This window comes from Chelmon rostratus, chromosome 7 (genome assembly GCF_017976325.1).
Source record: "Chelmon rostratus isolate fCheRos1 chromosome 7, fCheRos1.pri, whole genome shotgun sequence".
In the NCBI taxonomy this organism is placed as follows: Eukaryota; Metazoa; Chordata; class Actinopteri; order Chaetodontiformes; family Chaetodontidae; genus Chelmon; species Chelmon rostratus.
Genome location: NC_055664.1, coordinates 8305004 through 8330993, shown reverse-complemented (window position 1 = coordinate 8330993; position 25990 = coordinate 8305004). Strand labels below are relative to the sequence as shown.

Below are 25990 nucleotides of genomic sequence, written 5' to 3'. Positions count from 1 at the left end.
GGCGGAAAAGTGAAAGCAAGAGCTAAAAAGTGTCCAGGAGGAGAGCGGCTCAACAGGAGTTGTCTGTTTATGTTTGTAACTCTAAATCAATGATGCAGAAAATAGATGCTTCTCGGGCAGCAGTATTTTACTGTAGAAGTGCTTTTAAACCACGACTGACAGATGGTCCTGGGTGTCTGACACTTGTCTCCCATCGATCCCTCCAGGGGGTCAAGAAAACAAATGGGGTCAAGGTAATGCATGTGTCTGCGTGATGCATCGGCTTCTTTTTTTAAACCTAATTTGATAGCCCATCTGGTCTTCTGTGCGCTGATGATATTGTTTTATTTAAATGAATGTCATCTTAAAATGTCAGGTTTCTGAACTTACTCTGCCACTATTTAAAAAGATAGAGCGTTACATCCTCACAAGTCCGGAGCAAAGGTTTTAATATGACGTTGGGAGTGATTCATTCTGGAAATTAAACTCTTGAAGTGGGCTTTCAGGAAATATCAAACGGAGCTCTGGCAGCTGGGGTTTCTCTGGACAGTGTGAGAGATGAGTGAGCAACCTGTGCTCTACCTTGGCTTCATATCCATTCACCGTCTCAGTCTTCTCGCTCCTCCAGCCCAGGATGCCTGTCTTATTCCTGCAACAGAGGATCAACACTTCCCACATCAGCTCTCTGTGGTTTTAACTTCCAGTCAACATACATCACAGCTGATGGACGGTGGGTTATTTGCCTCGTCGTTAGCGATCTGCAGATTTGCACCTGAGAGAGGATCAGAAATACACAGTATATACAGTACACTGCAGAGTTAAATCAACCATCATTCTGAAGATTGCAAGTCACAGGCTCTGTTTTTCTCTATAATATGCAGCCTGAAAACATCGCAGCCATTGTCCTTGTTTGTCATCAGTGAAGATCAACAGTTCAGTGTGCAATTAGGAAGTCTGCCTAGAAGCCAGTGATGCATATCCCATCTTCATGATCTACTCACATCACTGAACTCATATCGGACCAAACCCAGAAACTGAGCTGTCTGGGATGATTTCACGATATTAGAGGTTATATTTTTGATATCATAAAATCAGTTTGTTTTAAAATGTGTGTCATTTTGGAAAACAGTTTTTGGCCATGACAGTGATGTAGTCTCTAAGGGTGGCAAAGTCAGTCGGTCAGTGAGTCGAGCACAGATACACTTTCTCGGGAATTATTGGATGGATTGACATGAAACTTCGTACAGACATTCACGTTTCCCTCAGGATGACTTTTAATAACTCTGGTAATCCTCTGACTTTTCATCCAGCACCATGATCACGTCGAAATTTCACACTTGTCACATCTCCACGGCACCATAAAATTTCATGTTAACATTGCACCCCAATTCTCTGTCTTCGAGATGGCCCGAACGAATACCTGTAGAAATAACTGCATTCCCATCAGTCTCAGCTGTACGTGTGGTTTGTGCTAATTAGCGAATGTTAGCATGCTAACATGCTAAACTGAGATGTAATCATGGTAATACAAATTACATACTAAACATCAGGATGCACACTTAAGCATTTAGCTAAAAGCACCGCTGTGCCTCATAGAGCCACTATCATGGCTGTGTGTCCGATGTCAGACAAAACGATGTCTATTTCAATTTTGAATTTTTATTACAGCTCACTCACTGGGGGGTCCAGTTAACGCCGTACCAGCCCCAGAAACATCAAAACTGCAGTGCTGTGGGTTTTGTGCACGGCTTTGTAAAGACGTATTTACTCAGGAGGTGGGTGTCCTGCCTCTGGTGCTTGACAAAGTGGTTCGCTCGAGAGCATCATAAATAGATTATTGGCATGTAGACAGGAGTGCTGACCAAGGAAAATGCACAGAGGTGACACTGAGATGCGAGTCTGACAGGGAAATGATCACCCCCCCCAACCACCCATCTCTCCCTGCTCACTTCTCTCTGTCGCTCTGCTCTCCGTCTTCTTGCTTTCTATCTCTTAACATTCAGTTCCTGTCTCTATCCATCACCGTGTGTCACCGCAGTCTATTTTTCTCTGTTTTCTCCACTTGCCTCCAAAGCCATCAACTCTGGTTTACATATTGTGCTTGTTTCTCCCCATAGTCTTGAGTCCCATTCATCTTTCTCTCTGCAGGTCTTCTACCCCCCTCCCTCATCTTACTATCGCTCTGTCCCATCCCTTATTCTCACCCTCTCAGCTTTCCCTTTAAATCTCTCCCTTTCTTTCCATTTGCCCCCCTCCATCCTCCTCATCTCCCAAACTTTCCTTGTTCTGTCATCCCTCTCTCTTTCTCTCCATCACATCAGTCTTATCTCTCCACCTGACCAGAATAAGATGAGTTTTGTCCTCTCTGCCCCTGCTTGGGCCCCCTCTCCCTCCCTTCTCTCATCCTTTCCATTTCTGTGTCTGTGTCACTTTATGTGAAACAGAGCCGTTAAACTGTACCGGTCATAAAAAAAAGCTCCTAAATTGACTGCACACAAGCCACCTGCTCATCCAATTTTCTTCTTTTTTCGTCCCAGTTCTTCTCCACGTTCCTCCTGTCTGCTTAGCTCTTGTGTGCCTCTTCCATGTCTTTTCGTTCTGCTCTATGCCTCTCCATCGCCATGTTCACTGGAGTGTTGAGCTTATTTGAAGTGACCTGAGCCTGATCCACACAGCCTGAAGCTAGTCTCTATCTCACTACTTCCACATCATGCTTACTCCTGACACATTATTTGGGCATTTCAGCCCTTTGAGCTCACATAAGACACAAAACATCAAGAACGGAGTATTTTTGGTCCGATTAAAATGCAACGACTTGAAGGGAGCCGATGCAATTTTTGCTGAACAGTGGCTGACGTAACCGCAAGAATAGAAGATGGTGATTTTGCTTGGTTTTGATTGTTTATTTGTCACGGAGTGAGCTATTCTCAGCAGATAAGAGAGAAACTGTAAACGAGCAAGAGTTAGCCTAGAAGGATAATTCTCATCTGCCCCGAAATAGATTAAACACAGTAAATACTAAATCAGGCAGGGAAGAGTCATACAGGCAGCAAGCTGTCTCAGTAAAGTCAGTTACACAGTAATATCTATCAAAACCTTTGCAAACAAAGGAAAATTAGTGCACCAAAATGACCAAGGGTGTGTCATAGTACTCATTTTTAACATAATTTTAGAATTAATCTAATGCACTTTTATTACAGGAACATTTCCCTTCGTCTCTGCTGTAGATAGATCAGTAATATGTGGCGTCCAGTGAACTCCAGCAATTAGTGCTACGTGAGTTTTGTTGTCTCCCCCGACTACTGCTGCTTCTGTAAGTGTTTCCCTACATTGTGTGAAATGCATTTTGACAGCCAGCAGAGAATGTGTCTGAACTTGTTCCACTCTGCTGTGGGTTGTAGTGTAGGAGACAGCGGCAGTGAAAGAGTGACAGAAATTCACCAGTAACAACAAAAGAGTGATTTTCTCCACTCAGAGAAAAAAAAAGAAAAAAAAAAGCCAGAGCACTCAGAGCAGAACATGTCCTGTGGCTGAATTGCATCCTGTTGTACTGAGAGATGATTATCGTGCTTGTTCTATGGAGGATTTCGTCCTGTGTGATTGCCGAACATGGTTGCAAAATGGTGAGACTAGAAAGAAGCCCTTGCTCTTTGAGTCTGGATTTATGGTTTAAATTGAGTAGAAGTTTGCTTAATTATTCACAAAAATAAGAAAACTACACAACAAAATGACAAAAATGGGGTACATCATAAACAGCTGTAGCTTTTCTAGCTGGGATGTTTCCTTTAATTTTCTGTGTATTTGGGTGCACTCAGTAATGGAAGATTTTTGCACACCACAGGTTCCTTGATTCACACCCAACTCAGAGTATTTTGTGCCCCCTTCTTCTTAAAGTAACCCCTATATTCATATTCTGTATTGTGCCTGACCTCTCGAAGGCAATGTTGCGGGTGTCCAGCTGAGTGGTCACGACGGGGGCTGACAGCCTGGCTGCTACCTGATCGTCGCTGGGCTGCACCGCCCCGAGAAGGCCCAAACCGGCAGCAGTGCTGCTGCAGGCGCCGCTGTTCGCCCGGCCAGGTGAGAGCGCCGTGAGAGACGAGACGCACAAGGTCTCGCAGAACACCAGCTGCCTGTCATGGTCGACCTCCATCACCTCTGCGCTGGAATCTGACAGGCAAGACAGACGGGAAGAGGCAAACGGGGGCAATGTCAGTGAGTACGAGAGAGGCGGATAAGAAACTGAGAGTGAGAAAGTACAACAATATGAATACGTCTGACGAGGCTGCAAGACACAAACATACATGAGAAGAAAAGTCAAGAGATGATGACTGATGCAGATGCTGTGGATGGAAAGAGTAAATTAAAGATCCAGGCAGGTACGCCCACAGGAAAGTAACACAGAGAAGGAGAACATTATGCAGGCACCAAAAAGTCCAAGGAAAAGGTCAGAAGAAGAGGAGTAATTAAAAGTGGCGAGAGGAAGAAAGATAAAAATGAATGAAGAACTGGGTGAAACGATGCAAACAGGAGCCAGTGAAGAACAGACTGTGCAAGGAGGCTACAAAGAGGCAGGAGGAGAGGGAGGATCATCCTGGAACGACGCGGTCACACCTGATACATGATACAGGAAAGTGTCTCTTAAAATTCAGATTTGCTCAATTTGGACCTGTGAATTCATGTGACTGGCTGGTAAAGGTCGGGGTATACTTCATCAGAACTTGTTATTAGTGTTTATAGTTGATGTGGGTGTGGTGGGAGGTGTTTCCGAAGCTGTTCCTCAATCAGACTCGCCCCTTAACATTGTCGTCTTGATACATCTGGTGTCCCACAACCTCATTTTCTACAATATCACACTACCAAACTAATAACTGATGGTAATCTTACTGCACAGTATTTCCATAATACCTACATCAGACCAGTGAAACCACATAATTCATTTTTCGGTGCTGAAAGCGAGGTTATTTCATTGGACTGAATGCAAATGCAAAAAGAAAGGAAGAAAAGGAGGTAGAGGCCCAGTGAGAGACAAACGTGTTTACTCTACACTTACAAGCCAATGCACAATTTGGCCACATATCTTGAAGGATTTTTTGGGAAATATGCAAAATCTCTTTCTTGCCAAGAGTTACATGAGAAGACTGATACCACTGTTTTGTCTGTATGGTAAACTACTGCCAGCAACCAGTTAGCTTAGCCACGCACAAAGACTGGAGATGGGGGAGCAGCTAGCCAGGCTCTGTCTAAAGGTAACAATATCCACTCACCTGTACCTCTGAAGCTCTCTAATTGGTAGGAGGCCTGAATGCAGGGGATGGGATTTCCAGTTGGATAATATCAAAATCTATCTTACTCTTGCGGGTCTCTCCAGCTACACTTGTAAGAGTGCTGTATAAATGAATATGTCCTAACATAGCACACACTCACACACACAGTAAGTCTCGAGATTGACCACTGACCTTGTCCCTTGAAAATGAAGCTCCGGTTTCCTCTCTGCCAGGTCATCTGTTCAAAGCCCATCAGGGTGGTGTCGACGCGGAGACACTGACCACTCTTCCAAACTCTGTAGGTGTCGCTGGGGCAGATACGAGACACCAGGGGCACTGAGGACAAACACGGACACGCTTTAAATCAAACGGTGCCATTTCTAATAGATATGTGCGCAATTTAATGCCACAGTTTGTCCTCTGGTGTTTCTATTTGATTCATGTTGTCAGTTCTTGGACTCAGTAGTCAGATAAACCCAACAGATGAATTTCAGTAGTTGTATGTCACACCGATAATGTAGAAACAAAAACCATTAGTCACCTGCCCGCTATGGAGGCTAATACTGAACATACATTCAATTGTGGTTTTGTGAAGCACTTAAGATAAAAAGCACAAGCTATTTAACTCTAAAACCAAAACCACAAGTACAAATTCTGCTGGGCAGAGAGTGTGTGAGCATCAATGCCCAATACAAGAGGAGGAAACAGGCCTCTTCCACCCCAGAGGGAGACGATAACATGATTAGTTCTGACTGGCCGGTACTGGACTGCTTAACTGACTGGAATGACACAAAGACAGGCTGGACTCACCCCAGCTGGTGAACTCCCATTTCATCTCCACATAGAAGTCCTGGGCCTAGACAGAGAGAGGCAGAGCGAGGAGGAGGAGACGGGGGGAGAGGAAGACAAATGAGAGAGTAAAGGGCATTGATAAAGAGGAAGATAGGGAAAGACAGAGTTGGAGAGATGGAGATGGAGAGTGATGAGTTTAGAGATGAATAGACAGACACAGAGAGCAGAACAGCAAAGTGGAAAGGAAAAAGAGGGAGAGTGAACAAACGCAGTGGTGCTGCTTCACTGTCTGTTCCAAACATGGGGGCACTGGCACAGAGAAGTGCTTGTGTATGTGTGGGATAATAATAGAACTGATGGATGGATGGATGGATGGAGAGGAGGCTGATGTGGAGGAGAGCGGCGGCAGACGGAAAACAAAGTGATGTGTGCGACGTTTGCAGGTGCGTGTGTGTTTGAGTTCGAGTGCTCATTGTCGTTTTCAAAACGCGAGTGTTGTGTCTACTACGTGGGTATGCTAGGGTGTGTGTGTGATTATGTGTGTGTGTGTGTGTATCAGGGAGCCAGCTGGAGCAGATACACAGGAAGACAGACTGTGTGAAGGCAGTTCCCTGCCTCTCTGCCACTGTTCTCTGCAGCTCTACTGCTGCAGCAGCTTCAACGTGATCTGCTGCACCTCAACACTCTCCTGTCGGGATTGTAACCATCAACCTTCGGGCTCTCCGGCCTCAGCTTGTCCGTCACTGCTATCGTGCCTTTAAGCATGGCACTCCTTAGCCCTTTAAGGGAAAGCGATGACTCAAAATACCCACAAGGTTTTGCAACATGGAGACGTATCCTTTGAGAGTATTCCCCTTGTCGAATAGTAAACAAAGTTATTAATACCTTCAAACAAAACCAAGAATATTTTGATCCGGAAACAACGAAATGAAAATGAAAAAGATCTACATTTCAAATGAATCCATCTCTGCTCACAAACTCCCTTGATGAGCCTTTGTAGTTTGTGCATGTATGTTTGTGTTTTGTTTCATGCATGTGTGTGGTCATGGGAGTATCATTTTCCGTGTGTGCATCAAACTGGTTGTGCGTGTGTGAGGTTCTGTGTGAAATCCCACTTGGCGCAGTCGCTCCAGCAGGACGGGGATGCCCGCCAGTCTCTTGGCAGTCCTCTGGTAGTCACGGTAACGAAGCACTAGACGCACCAACTCCGGATCTCTGGTACTCACCGCCTCCTGAAGAACTGCAGGAGAGAGAGAGAGAATAAAACAGAGCCAATCACTCAGGCCTCATCTAAAATTTATGTACATGAGCAATTTAAGGGGGGCAGCGAGAATTGCCGAAACTGAAGTAGGCCAAAAGAAAAGCTGGTACAACCAATTACTGCAGCTCCCCCATCATTCATCAGGCCGCCAGGTTGCTGTTAATCTTACAGGCTGTTCTACACTTGAACAATTACGTAACAATTTCCTTTCCCTTCCTTTATCTGCAAACATGTGACTGAAGGCTTACACACACATAAACAGTCGAATGAATCTAGATGTAGTTGGATCCTCATAATGTGATAAGAAAACCCTGGAATCTATTGCACCGATTGACAGGGCACAGTAATCAGATTAGAAGAAACAAAACAGGATTACTGAATGATACTCTGCAACCACAGACTCCCAGACATATTGGTGACAACAACAAAGGTTTCCCTTTAAAGTGCTTAACGCATCACTATCAAGACAAAAAAAAAAAAACGCTGCCTGCAGTATTTCAGAAGTGAAGAGGGGGTGACAACAACAACAAGAACCTAAGGATGAGGGCAGGATTTTAGATATATCAGCCAATATAATTTCAAGGTAAAGAAATTAATTAATTTCATGCTCCATTAGTCTTTCATTGCCAGACTTATCTCCACACTATGTTTGCACAGTGCCAGCGGCACAAGAGTTGTCTGGCAGAAGCCGCAGTGGTTTGTATTTTCCACACCCATCAGAATCATCAAGAGGACAAAACTGGGCTAAAATCATCAGCACTGATGTAAAATAGAGCTGGTGGGAAATGTTGCGGTGGGCCATTTTGCAAATACAGTGCATGATACATCATACATTATAAATCATTATAGTCCTCTTATTGTGACCAAGGGGGCCACAACCAAAACGACCAACATTTTCAGACCATTTGTGACTGTATTTTTCACTGGGTTACTGCAGGCCATGGCTGGCATGTTAAACTCTTGTGGTCTGTGAACATCTTCTGGACATATTCTTTGACTAACAAAGCACATCATAAAATGGGCCAAGAATCCCCTTGATCAGACTGAGGCCACTTGAAGAACGATATTCAAAGTGCTAAAAGTAGCATTTGTGGATTTTTTGCCTTTATAGGAAGGTGCAGCTAGGGAGAGACAGGGAAGGGGGAAGCGGGTGGGGATGGTGAGAGATAGTTTCTAACAGTTGACTCCACCATGGTCTCATTTACTATATTTACACCACAGTGTCAGAATTACTTTGACACCAATATATCATTGTAGAAAATGCTGCATGTAGCACCTTTATCTTGAAACGCTCCAGCCCCCAACACACCACCTGATAATGCATTATGTATATTGTGCATTGCACGTGCTACAAGACAACTATACAGTTTCCTCAACAAAACACACACACACACTCACCGGTCCATCCATTGCGGTTCTCCTTGCTAACGTCAGCTCCTTGCTGCAGCAGGACCCTGGCACAGTCCAGGTGGCCCAGCGTGACGGCCAGGTGGAGAGGAGTCCGTCCACGAGGGTCCAGAGACTCTAAATCAGTCTGGGTGGAGGACGGGGAGGGAAGAAGGAAGAGAAACCAAGAAGAGGGAAAGTAGTTTTAACACAAGTGGTCATAGAGAGCGTAAGAGGGAAGGAGCAGACAGAGAGAAATGAAGGAGGAGGAGAGGAAATTGGGGTTAATTGCGTATCATTGTAGTGCTCTTCGAGCTCAGATAGAGGGGGAGGGAGGAACAGAAAGAAATAATAGAAACACAAATGTGAAGATGACGACAGAGAGATGGAAAGAGAGACAGTGACAGGCGCTAATTGATCTGTCACCACCCCAACATGGCTGGCTGCTGCACTCCTGGATCTCCACTATTCTCTGGGCTGGATGGATTGAGTTTCTAAACACAGACAGCACCATCCGCTCTTTTAAACAAGGCCTCCACACACCAGAGCTTTAACAGCCTCCCGTCTGCTGTTCTTCAAAACTCAGAACATTAAGGTTCAGAGAAGGTTGCCAGTTTAAAATAAGAAGACATAAATAAAGAGGAGAGTTCTCAACCAGCTGTGCCATCAAGCAAAGTAGAGCGACAGCCTCGTGTTTTTTTCTTTTTCTGAACATGTGTAGCTGTGTAAGTCTGACAACAACACACTCTCTCTCAGCTCCACTCTCTATTTAGAAGCCTGTTGTCAACAAGACCTCATTTGTCAGCCACATTACATTAGTGTTAATCTGTCATATCAATCACACAAGAGCTCCGATGGACTAAAATTAAAAGGAATCATTGCAGAGGGGGGTTGGCGTGGAGGGGTTTACAGCCCTCTCAGACATATCAAAAGACATCTGGTACAGTAGGCAGCTATGGATAATTTTAGATGCTCGGAATACTGACTTATTGATGTGTGCATCTTTAAACCAGACAAATAAATCAAAAAGGGGGTTATTGGGCGGCCAAGACGTGCTTAGCTTTTTAGGTCCAATTTTGAGTGCTGCTTCATGCTTTTTTTAGTCAGGTAGTTTGATTGGGGAAAAAAAGAAAAGGAAACACTCATTCTCCTCCTTGCTGAGTGTGGGATGTCTGCAAGCAGCTGGAGCCAGCAGACGATTAGCTTCGCATAAAGACTCGACACAGAAACGGCAAGCGTAACGCGTTTATTAGTGAAATGTTGGCCAGATGCACTGAAAACATGCTTGTATGTAACTCCCCATAAAAAAAACTTGCTTTTGCAAAGATTTAACAAACAATGCATAAATGAGTGGATTTGTCATTTTTCCTTTTGAAATGCCCGGCAGGCTAGCTGCTTCCCACTGCTTTCATTCTTTATGCTAAGCTAAGCTACTTACTGACTGTAGCTTAATGTTGAGTGTACAGAGAGGAAAGTGGTATCAACCTTCCCATCTAACTCTCTGCAAAATGTGTATTGAATCAGAACGGCTAATGAAGTACTTCTTAGAAATTAGAAAGCACTGCTGACCTGTAGGCAATATGTCAAGGTAACAAAAAATTCAGTACCATGCATCATCTGGTTTTGATGCATTTCAGACAGGTAAATAAATACTGAGCCAAGGTTGGAAAGCGTTGGTCTACTGCCGGTCTCGTTGTGCTTCACAGGCATTCACAGATCAGTCCAGGCATGTTGAAAAGATGACTAGATGAGTCACTTGTTGTTGGCACCCTCTGCCACAGATTGTACAGTATCATATATACAGGGTAACATTTCATTATTGATCAGGAGACTGAGAATCCCACAAGTGTGTGGGAACCAGCAACAGTTACTTATAAGCCGGTTATTGTGGCGCTTGTATGTCTAATGAGATATCATGTCCCGTCACAAATCATTTGATTTAATTAACCAGTGGATGTGTTGCTCTGCATGAAACTGCCCCTCCTTCCCTCTGTGCACCTGGTGCACCTCTGCTTTCACGTCGCCTCTCTCTGCAGTGTGCGCCCTCAAAAATCAGTTTACAACGCTGAGCTCGGATCTGCCATCCAATTAAAAAGAGCCGCTGACAGCCAAAGTTATCCATGGTGTGGGCTGATCCAAGGTCAGTTCTGTCCATCCGTTGTGGGCTTGAATTCTAATTAAGGATTACTCTTGGAGATAAGTGTAGCGTGACTCAGAATCAGCACTTTAATAAAGACCTTAAGGAATCTGTGGAGAGTTAGGCTTGGGAATAAAATTGAAACCAGAAGATTGGGAGGGTTTGAGCAGGTGTTTTTTCATAGTGTGTTTATAATAGTACTGTCTATGATATATCAGAAATATGCTGAGCAGGTAAATTCAGGAGAGAGGCGAGTCCTTATTGATCCACATTTTCTAAATCAAAGCAGTAGAGGAGGAAATGTATTAAAGGAGAATTCTTAAGCAACTGAGAATAGACCAAACAAAATGAGCGCAACTCAATAAGAGGAAGCTGCCCTGGATGTTTACTGCACTCAGTGTATAATATCCTAATAAAAATGACTGGCGTACCATCCGACATAGGTTAACTGCTAAGCTCGGAGAAACACACACTTTGAGCAGCGCCAGCAAGTCTCAGCAGTTACATTATCAATCAGTTACTGCAGCCCCATGTTTCTGGTATTTGCAAGGGAAATGAGGAAAACTGCAAGAGATACACACAAACATGGGTGAGTGTGTGACTGCAAGTACAGACACAAAGATACGCTTGCAAATGCCCACATACACTCACATGCTCTTAAAATGTTAGCCTGTTGTTGTCTGTAAAGCATAACTCAATAATAACAACATGATATCATGGCTTCAGTGTAATGGGTGTGCTATCGCTGTAAGATCTCTACTCATCCACTCTAGGTTAACGCCTCTCTGTTCTTCACAGTTCTTACGAAAGCAACCCTGAACAGAAAGCGTGAGAGACAAAGGGACGGACATAAATACTGTGGCGAGAGAAGTTTCGGCCGTAAGAAACTGCCTGTCAGCAACGACGGTAAGGTGTAAGACGGGTGAAGACGGAGAAAGAGAGAAAAGAGAAGTGAGCGACAGATTGCTGTTTCAAGAGACGGCCGTGGCGAGCAAAGATATGGGGAGGGGAGGGGGAAAGAGAACAGAAGGATAAAGAGAGGTAGAAGAGGGGAGCTGAAGGAGACAACAACATGCCGGAGTCCCTCAGGAGCAGTGGAGTCTGGGGATTAGAGAGAGGGAGAGTCAGAGCCACGCAGGAGAGGAAAGAGAGCAGGCAGCTTTGTTTGTGTGTGCTAGATTACCAGTCAGGGTGTAACATGCAAATATGGCCATTTTCAGCACTGTGTGTGTGTGCGTGTGTGTGTGCGTGTTTAACACAAGCAGTATCTCAAAGGACAGGCCAGTCGTGTGCTTAGGCAGCAAAACAAAAATGAAGAGCTGTCAGTGTCACAGGGAGAACAGTGTAAAGTACGCTGTCCGTCACTGAAACAACATGAGAGAAAGCGACTGTGCCAGCAACTCTCACGGCTGAATACTAATATGGAGTCTTCGACAACATTTTTTCCAAGAATGGAAAAAAAAAAAACCTGTCACATATTGTTGTAAGCACATGAAAGGGAGGGAAAAAAAGAGAGACTGGAACAAAGCTGATGGTTAAAAAATAGGATTAGAAGAGGAAAAAAAGAGCAACTTGGCTCTATTTTCATTTTTGTCTTTTTATGGCACTTCTGCTGTCACACAGCTGGCCTTTCATCCACTGCTCCCCCTTTAAGTGGCTGCACGTAATGTTGGTGATTATCAGTTTAAGCTTATTTTACAGCTGTGCTCGATTTCAACTGCTCCGGATAAAAGAGCGGAGGGTGAACGGCTGAAATGCGACACGCAGGCACAGGGGGAGCTGGTGAGGAGTGGGAGAGGGATGCTAATAAGGAAGGGGCGAGGATTAACAGAGACATGTGGTGGGGTGGATGGGGACGGAAAGAGAGGGAGGGGAGGGAGGATCGCAGTGGGCTGGTTACAGAAGTTAGGGAGGATGTGGAAGGAGACAAGTCAGAGGGAGTACAGGATGCTGTCAGAAAACAGTATGTACAATGTATAACACAGGATGACAGGGAAACAACAGAACAACCCACTGAGGTGTAGCTTCTGTAGCTGCCCCCCCCCCTCCTCAACTACACCTGATGTTGCTTCGGTCTTGGTAAAAGATTCAAAAAGGCAAGAATAGAATATCTTTCACCTGTCTTCTTGGCTAATATTTTTCCCCATACGCACTTCTCTGTGATGCATTACACCACCTGGCACACAGTGTTATCTATTAATGGCATCATTGCAAGTCACTCATAGTCAAAATTAAAGCCTGTAATGTAATAAAGTACACGTCGGCTTATCGAGGACTTGTTCTCGACTGAGAGCATCATTCAGCGTTCATGTTCTGAACACCTTTAATAACAGTTTGAAAGGGCCACGCAACCCCAATCTGGATCATGGTCCCGAGCTATCAGACCTTGCCGTCATTAGCTCCTCTTTGTTATCACCGGTAAACCGGCACTGCAGCACAACGCCTACCCTTCGTCAAATTCTCAAACCACCACGAGTCAGCGTGTGAGAAATTTGTTGTGATGACACCTTCCAGCACTCTCAGAAAACAGCCAGTCTCGAGTGATGCGCCGCGGCTCGTTTGGTCCAATTTGCATCAGATGTAGCCGGGACAGACAGAAGCTGAATATGGTGACAGACGGTAGCCGGAGTTCACAGCACACAGACAGCTTCATTCTACGCTGTGAAGTCGACGGTGGAATTCAGGAGAGTTTAAAATTCATTGATGGGGAAAAGGAGGGGAGAAGTGGTGACACAACGGGCCGTGCTAAGCTCTTCATCAGGCATTCCAATGTGCTGAACAGTGACACGCACACGCACACACACACGCACACACACACACACACACACACACAGAAGCACCACTAAGAGCTGATGCCCTCCCACCACTACACGCTGACCTGTAGACACAGTGACATACTTGCTTATTCACATGTGAACAATGTTCAGCTGAAAAACAAAACACACATGCACACACACACGCATACACACAAACACAACCTCAAAACTACATCATGATGAAGAACATTTACTTCCCCTCCCCCATTAACGAACTAGGAACTCTCTAGAGGAAATTGTTGTTTACAACCAATGAGCCACCTCTCTGTATCACACACACGCACACACACGCGCATGCACGCACACACACACACACACACACAAAGAGTGTGGTAGTTACAGTAGGGACATTATGTCATCCCTGCTCACCTCCTGCTCTTCACTCAGCAGTGAAATCATTATGGAGGGCACACTGTGGTCACACACAGTCTTGGAGGAAGGGTGGGGCACAGGACACTAATTATGCACAGTGGAACATTTCTGGCGAGATGAAGAGGATTTTTTGGTAATTTCCTAGTCTATGGTGTCATGAGTTAACTCAAACTAAAGATCATTTAAACAGTTGAGTAACGGCCTGTGCCAAAGAGTGATAACAGAGAGCTAGTAGGGAGGTGTTTCTAATGTTTACCATACAGACAGTAAATCAGTCACATTATAACACCAATCCATCTCACAGGACTTATACACAGCAGCCACTTTAACTTGCCACAGTGGGAAAAGCACAGGTGCTACTAACAATATTTACAATGGCTCCATTCTATTCAAGTGTCCCAGTAAGCCATGAGAGTGTGACAGTCAGCCAGGACTCAATCACCTAAATGGAATTCAGCCATCATCAACCATTTGTATATACCTTTTCCTACTGTGACATGCTAAAATGTCTTCAGTGGGGCATGACAAAAATAAAACCCTGTTCTTCCATTGGGAGAGAAATCTTTTTTCTGTGAAATTATCTTATTACAATAAATGCTTGCTCATGGTAAAGAGAAAAGTGACAACAACAAAAGTATCTGATATATCTCAGCAGATAAAACCACACTGTCTTCCTGATGCTGCACAGTCATGCACTCACGCAGTGCACTTTTTAGTTGTCTAAGCTCGAGTTAGCTTGTAACGTTAACTTCAAAATGCATTGTAAAGAAAGAAAGAAATAGTTCAAGATTTTAGGAAATGAGATTATTTGTTTTCTTGCCGAGAGTTAGATGTGAAGATCCATACAACTCTCATGTAGAGCCAATATAAATCTATGGCCAGCAGCCAGTTAGCTTAGCTCCAGATAAGGCAGCTACACTGGTTCTGTCTATGATGACAAAATATGCCTGCCATAGCCTCTAAAGTGCACTAATTAACATGTTACACCTTGTTTGTCTATCTTTACAAAAATAAGCATAAAAACTTAATTTAGTTGTTTCAGGTGGATATGTGCTGGACTATTTCTTGGCAGAGCGCAGAGACTTGTTTGAGTCATTACCATGAGATTGCCAGGCACGCAGCTGACAGTTTTTATGCTAAGCTACAGTTGTATCACTCCTCTCATCTTTCTCTTGGAAAAGAAACTGTATGTGTATTCCCCAAAATGCCAACCTGTTCCATTAAGCATAAGGAATATGCATAAAGTATATCGGAAAGAGTGATTCATTATAAAGAGAAAAGCTGCGACAGCAGAAATGACTGCGTGTGACCAAGTGAATGAACAAATCAACTTCCTTTTAGAGACTCTAGCCATTTGCCTTTCAAGGAATACGTTGTATTGTTGCATTATTCCTGTAGTCTAGTTTCTGACATTCTGTTCTCCTTATAAAAATGCATAACATCTCACCATCAACATCATGCCAAACTGTTTAATTATAAGGAGAAAATGTTATAAGATGTAATGAGATTCATATCTCATTCATGATGAGATGTGGGAATTTGCAGCATATACTTTTGACTTGACTGTTGTTTATGCCTTCTTGCCTCAATTTATCATCTTTCCATTCTTATATGCTTTCATCTTCTGTTTCCTCTACTGGAACTGCTTAAATGCCGCTTTTTTAAAACATTTTTTTACCGATCTGTATCTCTGTCCTTGCTCTATGTTGCTTTTCTTCGTCGCCCTCACAATTTATTCCTTCGCACAATTCACTCTTTATTTCGTTGCTACATTCCATTCCTCTCTTTTCTGTCTCTCTTGAACCCGTATCTGTATCTTATAATCAAACTCTTTTCGAGTTACCCTCTCCTTCCCTCCCTCATTCGTTCCCTCCCGTTTTGCCCTCCCTCAATAGTGAGCTCAGTGGAGGCTGCATTATTGATAGGCATCTCTATCTGTGGCATCTGCTCCTTCTCTCGCCCCCCCCCCCCTCCCTCCCTCTTTCTCCCCCCCTCTCTCCCTCGCTCAGTGTGTGCCTGGCCTGATTCAGCTTGGCAGGTACTTAGGCCAACATCAATCTTTCATACAAACACCACACACACACACACAAAATTGTGCGTATACACATACAGCAGCTTTCCCAAAATGTTTGTGCACGGGGCACACCGGAGAGGAGGCTGGCGATGGGAGGGAGGAGAATAAAAATAACTTTTCCTCCCCCCTGCCTCCCCTCTCGCCTCTGTGATTCTACATGCAGGGGAGACTTTGACAAACGCTACGCCGCCATGAAACCCTTATCCATTTTCAATGTGACACTGCCTGAGAAATAAAAGGACGGCACAAAACCTGCGTCACAGATGATAGAGTGAGCAGAACAATTGACGATGATAACCCGACGGAAGGATAACAAAACCAGCGTCTCACACTCATCTTAACACAGCCGAGGCACTTGTGCAGGTGCATTAAAGCGCTGCGAATTCAAGCCGTAGAAATAAGACCAAATGAAGCAAATCACCAAGTAAAATGCTGACCTACATACCAGCATATGCAATGTTTCTGTTTCACTGCACTTTATTCTGTTTACTGTCACGCACAATCTCGACAGACAGACAAGAAGACACCGCGCAGACAGAGATAGAGAAAGCACGAACGGGTGGGATGCTGCTGGTCCCGTCAGAATGGCAACAGGAGCAAAGAGAGAGTTTCTCAGATGCTTATCTAAAGGTGCTGACACCTGTTTGTTGCAGTGAGCTGACAGACCTCACCAAAACGCGTGGAGAGGCTTGCATGTGGGCCGACAGGGAGAGCACTTATTCTCACTCCTCGCACTCACAAAGACGCAGACACACTCACAGATGGAGAGAGCAAATCTTTTGTTGGACTGAGGCAGACAGTGCATACGCTATAAAAGAGCATAATCACATAGTGTAGCGGCTGTAGCCTATTGGAGTGAAACGCCACAGCTGTCACTTTTCTTTCTTGTGTTTGTGCCTGTATGTGAATTATGTAGCAATTCCAGGTAAACCCAGTGGTCTGGCACGAGATGGCTGCACTTAGCCTGGGCTGATAATGAAATCAGAGTGTCATTTTGTCTGGGACATTCAGCGTCTCACCGGCAAAAAGTGTGCTGGTCAAATGAAAGGAATATCATGATGGCTTAAAATGTATTTGTTTACATCTGTTCGTTATTGGTTCTTGTCAAGTGGCTCGAAATTCTGAGATGTGTTGCAACAATAGTCAGCAAATGGTAGAGCAGCAGGAAAAACCCATAAATTTAGAAAAGTCGATGTGTTGATTCAGGGTGATTTTGTACATCACATCTGAAAATACATTGACCTACACTTGTGTACACTGATGTCTACCACCATAAATTGTTATAACCTGTCAAATAAATCACTTTTTCACAGCTGTATGGAATTAAATGCGCATCCTTTGTGTCAAAAGAAGTCACGTGAGCCCGGGTGAGAAATTGCATTTTTCCAGGAAACTGACATGGAGATCCCAAGATGCTCTCCTTGGCCTGTACACAACCATCACGGTGCACACGAGAGGTATTTACACCAAATACCCAAACCACCTTACCTTGGACTTGTCACACTGGAGTATGTTAGTTCACAGATCTTCCCAAATTGCTTAGCCAATGACCACAGGTGTGGACTGGGACAAGAACTGATTGCCTAATCACAGGCCTCACCTCCAGGCTTAACTTCCTCTTTACTACCAGGCTGGAATAAAATAGCATCATTATTGCTGCAGCTGATGCAACCAGCTGCTCTCATGAGATACATGAACTCTTCTACCTGGGACAGCTGCTAACCCTCCCACCTTAACAGGATGAGCAAACTTTTTCCATGAGAGAAACATGGCCTCAGATTTGGAAGAACAAACCCTCAACTTAGCTGCTGCTGCTCAGGCACAGCGTCATGCATACAGCAGACTGCTGCACAGTGGAAGCTGCAGGCAAAATGAGGCTAGAGAAATAGCATGCTCTTTGAATATCAAAGACACGTCTCTGAGCTGAATATCTTCACGACTTGAGGGCTGCCTTACTTACCTATGTTTGAATCATGAGCAGCAAAAAGGCGACAACATCTAGAATATAATACCTGCCTTGAATAAGTTTGACAATTTAAACTAATTATGCTTTTTGACAATCTATGAGGAGGTAAAAATTGATCCACTGTTCCAGGGCTAAAAAGCTGTATTGTTCCTTAGGAACCAACCCTCCAGAATCCTTTTCAGCATCAAGCATACACCTTTTACAGGGTGGCTTAACAGTATAATTTCCTGCTAATTAAATCCGACTCACCAGTCAACCTTTTTTTCAAAGTCTGGACAACCAACCAGACACCGTTCCCAGTGTTCCTACAGTGCAGTGCTACACGGACCACAAAATCTAGTGGATATTTTAGGATAGCTCATGCTCAGTTCTGTGCCATCATGAAACTACTGAACTTCACTTCCACATTAACCTCTACCAGAGTAATGAGATCTGACCCTCCAGACTCTTCCAGAGCTGCCCTCTGCATGGAAGGCATGTTCACAGGGATCAGGAGCTGCTCCAGGTTTTGACAGTGTTCCCAGTTAAGGTCAGGACAGTTGCGCCTGTGCTGAGCTCAGCTTGGGTGATGATGACCTCTTACGAGATTCTGGCCGGCAAACAAAACTGCATGAATGGTTCATAAAATGAATAAACACCTATTGTCAAATATGGTCGTTGAAATATTCAGATGGGGAAGAACAAAGGTGATCTACTGGGAACAATTTGCGGGGGAAACAACTCAATGAAACAAAACTATGCCTGTTCCTGAGCAAGGAGTGTTAACTTGTACGACTTTGACTCTTGCTTTTAGATGAGTGCCACAAAAAGTATGTTTTGTATTTTGAGAATTGTTAACTGCATGCCTCTTTTGCATGGATCTTTACCTCTAGGTGCTCTTCTTTCTGATTCCCTACATATTTGTTTCCATTCCTCACTACCTTCATTTCTTTATCCCCAGTTTTCCTTTATTTCATCCTCAGTCCCCCTTTCCTTTTACATGTTACTGCCAATCTGTGTGTGTCCCTCTCTCTCCCTGTTAAAAGCTTTTAGTAACTTAACTAAATCTGATCCCAACCCAGCCCTTGTGGCATCTCTTTGCGGCTTTGCTGCGCTGCAATTAGGACTTGGGTTTCATTACACTGAGGAAAGTAAGAGGGTGAGGGCGGGGTTGATAGATGGATGGTTGGAGGTAAAGAGGGACAGAAGGCACCAAGGGAAGAGGATAAAGAAAACTTTATACAGTGGGTGGATGTGATTAAAGGAAACTGGGTGAAGCTGGAAGAGAAGAGGTAAAGCTTGTAGCAGACAGGTGCAAGCAGATAGCAGATGGTTGGCAGAGAGATTCAGGCATAGAGTGAAGGCAATGAACCCGTGAGCCTTAATTTATGTCTCCGTTCCCTCATGCCAGCCACCCAGCTTCAGACTTTATAATGCTGATTTAACTTTAGCACCTTGCCGAGGGCATCATAATCAAACCACGCAGTGAAAGAAAGAGAGATGGGGGGTCACAGAGAGACGCAGAGAGGACAAGAAACAGCAGAGAAAAAGAGCAGAGATCTTTGTGTCACTTCCTGTTTTTGTCTTGAGATAGACCATGACTCTCTACATGGCCCTGTTCTTTTTCAATCACACTGTGCTTTTACGTCTGTACGCAGTCCAGGCAGACTCTGTTCATGGTCAAAGTCTGTCATTATTTCCTCTCCACCTCCTCTTCTCCACTTTCTGTCTTCACTCCCTTCACCACCTTGTTTGTGCCTCCACTCCTTGGTTCAGTCTCCTTTTTTTGCACTCTTTCACCTCTCTTTACCTACCACACTGTCAGTTCTCTCCTCAACACAACCCTTGTTTTATGAATCTGATGAACGCAGGTTGTCCCCCTCTGCTTGTTATTCTTCCATTTTTACTACTTCTCCGATCTCATTGTTTCCCTTTGTACTTATCACTGTGGTCAGCTGTTTGTCTCTGGCATTCATGCAACTATTCCTCCTGTTACTACTTTCAGCTTCCTCTCTCCAGCTTTGCATTGTAAAATTGATATCCAATGTACCAATTATTCAACTGCTGTGGCAGCATTTCTGCTTCCCTCACTCAAACACAATCTGTTCCATGCTGTTGATGTAGACTGGTCAGACATATCAGTCTATACATGTAGTTTCACAGTCTCATACCACAAGTGGAAAACGGGCACTTTCAACACAGCCACACATCAACCAGTCATTCATTAGATTTGTTGTGCTAGAAAGGAAATACAAAATAATAAACTGCCGGATATTTGATGCGTGCACATGGTGAAATGAAATGAGTCTCATCATTTCACCAAAGGCTGTGCAGGCTTTAAAAAGTGCCCACATGGAGACGGTTGTAGATTACCTTCATTCTACTGTGGCATAACGCAGAGGTTAATGATATTGTACTGTTCTCGCACAGCTGATGGGAACTGAGTTTATCATAGACCAACCATTATCATGCAGTATCTACACAAACAGTATTGTCTTTGTCATTTGGGCTGTAATAGCATTGCAATAATAGGACATCCTAATGCATGTCATGTGATATCATAGGAACTATCACAATGACCTGTATTGTAAAAATCTATTTTTGCAATGGGGATCATGTACATGTCTGCAAAATTCTTCTATGGTCCCCTTGTATTTTTCTGTCATGGCTGATGCTCACAACAGAAATCTCTCTCTAAAAGTGGCTCATGAACTTACTTAATTCGGTGTATGTGTGTATATGCCAAGCGCATGCAGAATCTCTCAGACAGCTATTATATAATTAACAGTGCTAGACAACCAAGGTCTGCATGAATCAGAATCAGCCAGACCTGCATCAACCTTTTGGCTTCACTTCTTCAGTGGGCCTATTGCATCTAAATCCATCACGGCTTGTACCTCAGTTTAAGCAGAAAATGGCTGCATCATATTCAGTGCTTCAACAAAGTAATGTTTCAACTGTTACTACAAAATTCCCATTATATACAGTTGCTTTATTTTGTACATATTGTATGAGCATTGTTGGAAGGAGCAATTTCTTTGCCGACGGCTGCTTCACTGTAATTGCTGTGCATATGACGAGTGAAGAACTTAAAAGGCATAATGGCTGTTTCAACTATTTGCAGCTTGTTGGCATGCATGTAATGCAAATGGAATATGATCAATGAAACTTCCCAAATCTATTTTCAGTCAGAATCACTATCTTTTGCCTGCTCCTCCATGTTTTCTCTCATTTTGTTGACCTGGCCGGGTACTGTCACAGTACGTCACTGGGAAATGTAGGTTGGTGGCCTTGATTTTCATCTTAGCAATATTTCAGTTTTGAGTTTAAGTCAGTGTGTGTGATACGATGTCCTGCCATGCACGGTGGGCAGTTCAACTAGGGCTTGGACATGCTTGGCAATTAACACTGGAGTCCTGATTTTTCACTTTTTCACTTGCGTGGGAATTTTAGAAGCTGCAGTGAAATTTATGTTTTACATTTTAATTACAGTTAACTTTGTTTATGTTTCCTGCAGCATCCAACTTCCATCACTTGTCTGCAGCGATTAAAAATCCCTGTGCTGTCAAGATGTGTTGAACCGACCAAAGCCACGAAAGTCCTTCAGTTATTCAGAATGTTTCTTCACACCTGTCATCAGCAACATGCATGTGTATGTATGTGTGTTTCATATGTGTGTGTGTGTGTGTGTGTGACTGACAGAAGCCTGGGATTGGAGCATGAAAGTGTGTGTGTGTGTGCTGTCCTACTTTTTGGGCTCAGTTTACCGTTGAAAATATGTCATAAAGTGGATTTTAAATGAGTTCTGGGGCACGATGCGGACATTAAAATAATATTATTAGTTTAGTAGCTAAAATAAGTTAATTCAGAGTGGAAAATGTTTGACTATGCAAAGAAAAAATGCTGCAATCACACGGCACATGCAAAATCATGATGGATACCTCCATCTGCATACACCCACATACACATAGCCACACAAACACACAATAAGCCAAAGAGGTAGTTTGAATGGTTCCTGGATGAAGCTGAAAAAAAGGTCATCAACAATGAGAGGGAACAAGAGAAGACTGAAGTGCAATTTTTTTTTTTTAGCTATTGTCTCCTCTCAACTTGTTCTACCTGCCACCCAACACAGATAGCTGAAAACTGAGGTTTAGGGTCTAGGGGTGCATCTGGAGCAAATGGTTGCAGTGAAAAACAGAAAAAAGTCAAATTCATATCTTTTGTCAAGTCGAGTCATATCTTTTGTATATTGTCTGTGCTTCTTTTGACAGAATTAAACAGCTTTAAAGGCATAAAATGCATTGAAATAGATGATATGGATAGGCATGGGTTTCAATTTCTCATAGATTTCAGGTCACACAGCAATCAAGTTTCATAAAGTTTCTAATGTGGTGAACATTACCGAATATAGACATTTGTTTGCCATAATAGCTGGTAGAGAGTGCCCTATCTACAGAGAGAATTACAATAAAATAAGTCCTTATCCTACACAAGCACGACAAGAGGGTGACTAATCATGCAGATTTACTAAGGATCAGCATCAGATCTTTTCTGATTCTGAACACTTTGGTGCTTGAGATGTTCAGCAGATTTGTGTTTATTTTCATACAGGAAAGAGAATTACAAGGCAGTCTGTTTGGCTTAGTTCATAAAAAGATCAAAGCTATGATATACAGGTTCTGGGTCCAAATGCACAGCAGAGGAGCAATAAGATTTGCATCATAAAATATTTACAGATACAAGGGTTCCTGAAAAATGAATGATTATGGGGTGGTGAGGACTGATTTGTTGAGTCTATCTGTGTCAACCAAACAAATTAAGAGTTAGAGTTTGGAGAACTCAATTTGACATGTTTTCTATATTGATTTCAATCATTTATATTTTGGTTACGTTTTAGGTTGCAGCCCAGAAGTTACAAAGTAATTTTGTTGCACATACAAGATACAAATAAAATACAGTATCACTACCTACTGGTACAAAACACAAGCAAAGACATTAATAGGTTAGGAAGTAATTGCAAAGTACAGCAATAGTTACATGTGTATGTTCTGAAAGATATGATATAATAAAAAATTACTTACTTTAGTTAAAAATACATTTACAGCGATGTGCTAGTTCTCATGTAAAAAGATTAGACAAAAAGTTATCAAAGACAGGGTTACCATAGAGCACGCAGCTACACAGACAATAAAGTATAGACTGCGATTACCAAACAAGTGTCCTTTCACATTATTAATTTTTTTCATCATGGAAATTCAGTCTTATACGACTTGGTGGTGCCAAGAGTATATGCACATGTAATGGGCCACATCGCATGAAAACTGTCTACGAAAAGAAAAAACGCTACATAAAAGGGCGCCATCTTTGAATTCAGCACCCAGTCATAATTACATGCTACATTTGTTGTTATGCCACATGCATCTTCACACATTGTGACTGTCAGACCTGGATATACGTATTTCAGAAAAATGTATGTGTTGACAAAGACGGTTCAGTAAAACAAGATAAATCTGAAAATACAGATTGGGCTTTGAGGGATTTGGTCAATAGTTTTAGAGACATCCTGTATCAGCACAGGTGTTCGACCCGCTTTGGATTTTGACCAGTTGATGGTACTACACGAGCAGCGTCGCTACATTTGGCTTCTGGCTAAAGATGGATTCTTGTGCATTGAACTTATGAATTTAATATTGACTTCTAAATCAAAGAATCAATAGGAAGTCATCTGCCTATTGTAATCTAGTGCTGAGGCAGCAGGGCATGAAAAATGGCATTCAACACCTGCAAAGCCACAGAAGATTGAAAGGGCTTTGCTGTCTCCACTGCCTTACCAAAATACATGTTTCATCTCCAGCTCCTCTTTCTCTGAAATACATCATGTCGCCTCTGACACTAACATGACTACCATAGGTTTTAGTCCTTTCTTAGAGCCTCTTCTATGCGAGGTGTGATCAGTTTTGCCATTTATTTCACAGTAGTTATAATTATGGTTGAGGGTTAAATGGTAAATGTCACTACCACGCTCCTTTACTTCAAACGTAGAGATTGTGGTAAACCAACTGATGGCTGCCTTTGGGACACTTGCTGACCATTTTGAAGTTAAAAAAAAAGGCTTCAGGGTTATGATTTTATAACCACAATAAGGTAAGAGTGTAGGTAAGTGTGCGTAAATGTGTGTGGGCAAGTGTGCTTGCATGTGTGTGGAAGTGTGATATCTTGAGACTGCTGCATGATGCAAGCACTCAAAAATCTGTTTAGTTGCTAACCTGCAGAGCATCTCTTATATAATGGCAAAGCGCTTCAGTACATTTGCAAAAATAAGAACGGAAAAAGACTGAATTCACACACATGCATGCTTTTGCAGTTTCTCTCTCTTGCACACAACACACACACACACACACACACACACACTAGTGCAATTCTTATCATATTATTGAGTCCCTCGCCCTAAACTGAAATAATTTTACATGCTTATGACAAACATCTTCTCTGAATACCTAATGCAATATCTTAATCATTCTATTACTGTATTTACTGTGGTGGTTGGCAACTGTTCGCCCACATGCTCATCTATTGTCTCACCCACTCACAAATGGTTTAGGTGCTGGTGGGAAGGTAGAGAGCCTACAGTTTTGAGTAGATCACGCAATAATGCTGCTTACACACAAGCATAAAGCACCACTGACTCTTACTAACACACACACACACACACACACACACACACACACACACACACACACACACATACACACACTGCAACGCCATCGGGGTCAGCAATTACAGTCATTTGCATTTGCAGTCTTTCCAGGAATGAACTCCCCTTACAACTTCCGATAATATTAAAATTACTGGGAGGATGAATATTCTAAACCCCAATGCAGCAAATGACACAGATCCAGGGCATGTGAGTCCTGTGTCACTCTATGATTTCAAAATGAATGACACTAAGAAAATTGTGTAAATTCAAGTCTGAGGATATGTGGTCCACAAGTGTCCCCCTCCACCTCACAGATAACAATTAATTGCGCTATTCCCAATTTTTGACCAAGGTCTTGAATGAGGTGCTCCATGGACTGCATCAATACCATCCCCTCTTAAATCTAGGGACCTACACGCCCTTATAAACGCTTATAATAAAGACATGGGCCTGTGTCTGTGAGGAGAGATGTGTTTGATCGCTCTTGTCTGTCTCACCTGCTCGTTCGTTGCCAGCTCTTTCTCCAGCTGTCGGTGTTTGTTGTGCCACACCAAATAGTGGACAGGATAACGACTCTTCTCCGGAGTTTTCTTGGCAGAAATCATCCTCGGATCATAGTTTGCCACCTCCTCTTTCTTCACTGTGGATTGCAAGGATACTTTGCGATTAATTTACGCTATATAATCAAACCTATCATCCTTTATCGGCGGTGATGCCCAAAGGCGTACAGGGGCAGCCTTACGCGTCAGAAACACTGCTCGCTTGCTTAGAATGAACGGCAAGACCCCGTGAAAATCATGTGGAGAAATGAGCCCATCGTTTGATTGTAGATCGGGCTACACCTTTATTTCTTCACCACCCGCTCCTCCACCTCTTGCCTCCCTCTCTCTTTCTCTCCTGCCCACACTAACACATCTACCCTCCTCTTCGCCTCCCATCCGGTGGTGACTGAGAGAGATGCGTTGACAAGCTGCAATGAAATGTGCGCACGCTCAGCCAATCCGCTGTCAGGGATAGTGTGATAAACATATGCTTAGTGGAAAAGAGCCGCAAAAATAATACACACATGTTTAAAATTAGACTACATAGCATAGCCCCCTACAGGAATCTCATAGGAGTGATACAGTATAGGTAAGGGCAAAAAAAGAAAGACTGTATAAACCGATTAAGAATTAAAATGCATCACTGTAAAGTTTAAATCAGAACTTAAATTTCACTCCTTTAGTGTTTAGTCCCAAAATGTCCTTTTTAGCATAACACC

At 43.2% G+C, this 25990-nt stretch overlaps 1 protein-coding gene across 2 annotated transcripts in view; it reads right to left on the bottom strand.

Annotated features, from left to right (window-relative positions):
- The window catches only part of ankrd13b (ankyrin repeat domain 13B), a 38586-nt gene extending 12942 nt beyond the window's left edge, over positions 1-25644 (bottom strand). The window contains exons 1-8 of one of the 2 annotated variants that reach the window (XM_041940401.1): positions 25472-25644; positions 25227-25369; positions 8698-8833; positions 7154-7278; positions 6057-6102; positions 5439-5582; positions 3909-4149; positions 562-628 (exon numbers count right to left, since the gene is read on the bottom strand). In XM_041940401.1, coding sequence (XP_041796335.1) covers positions 562-628; positions 3909-4149; positions 5439-5582; positions 6057-6102; positions 7154-7278; positions 8698-8833; positions 25227-25334 — 867 coding nt within the window. In that variant the 5' untranslated portion in view covers positions 25335-25369; positions 25472-25644. Of the gene's footprint in view, positions 1-561; positions 629-3908; positions 4150-5438; positions 5583-6056; positions 6103-7153; positions 7279-8697; positions 8834-25226 lie in introns of both variants that reach the window. The other variant, XR_006006981.1, reaches the window with a different exon arrangement.
- Positions 25645-25990: the final 346 nt, after the last annotated feature.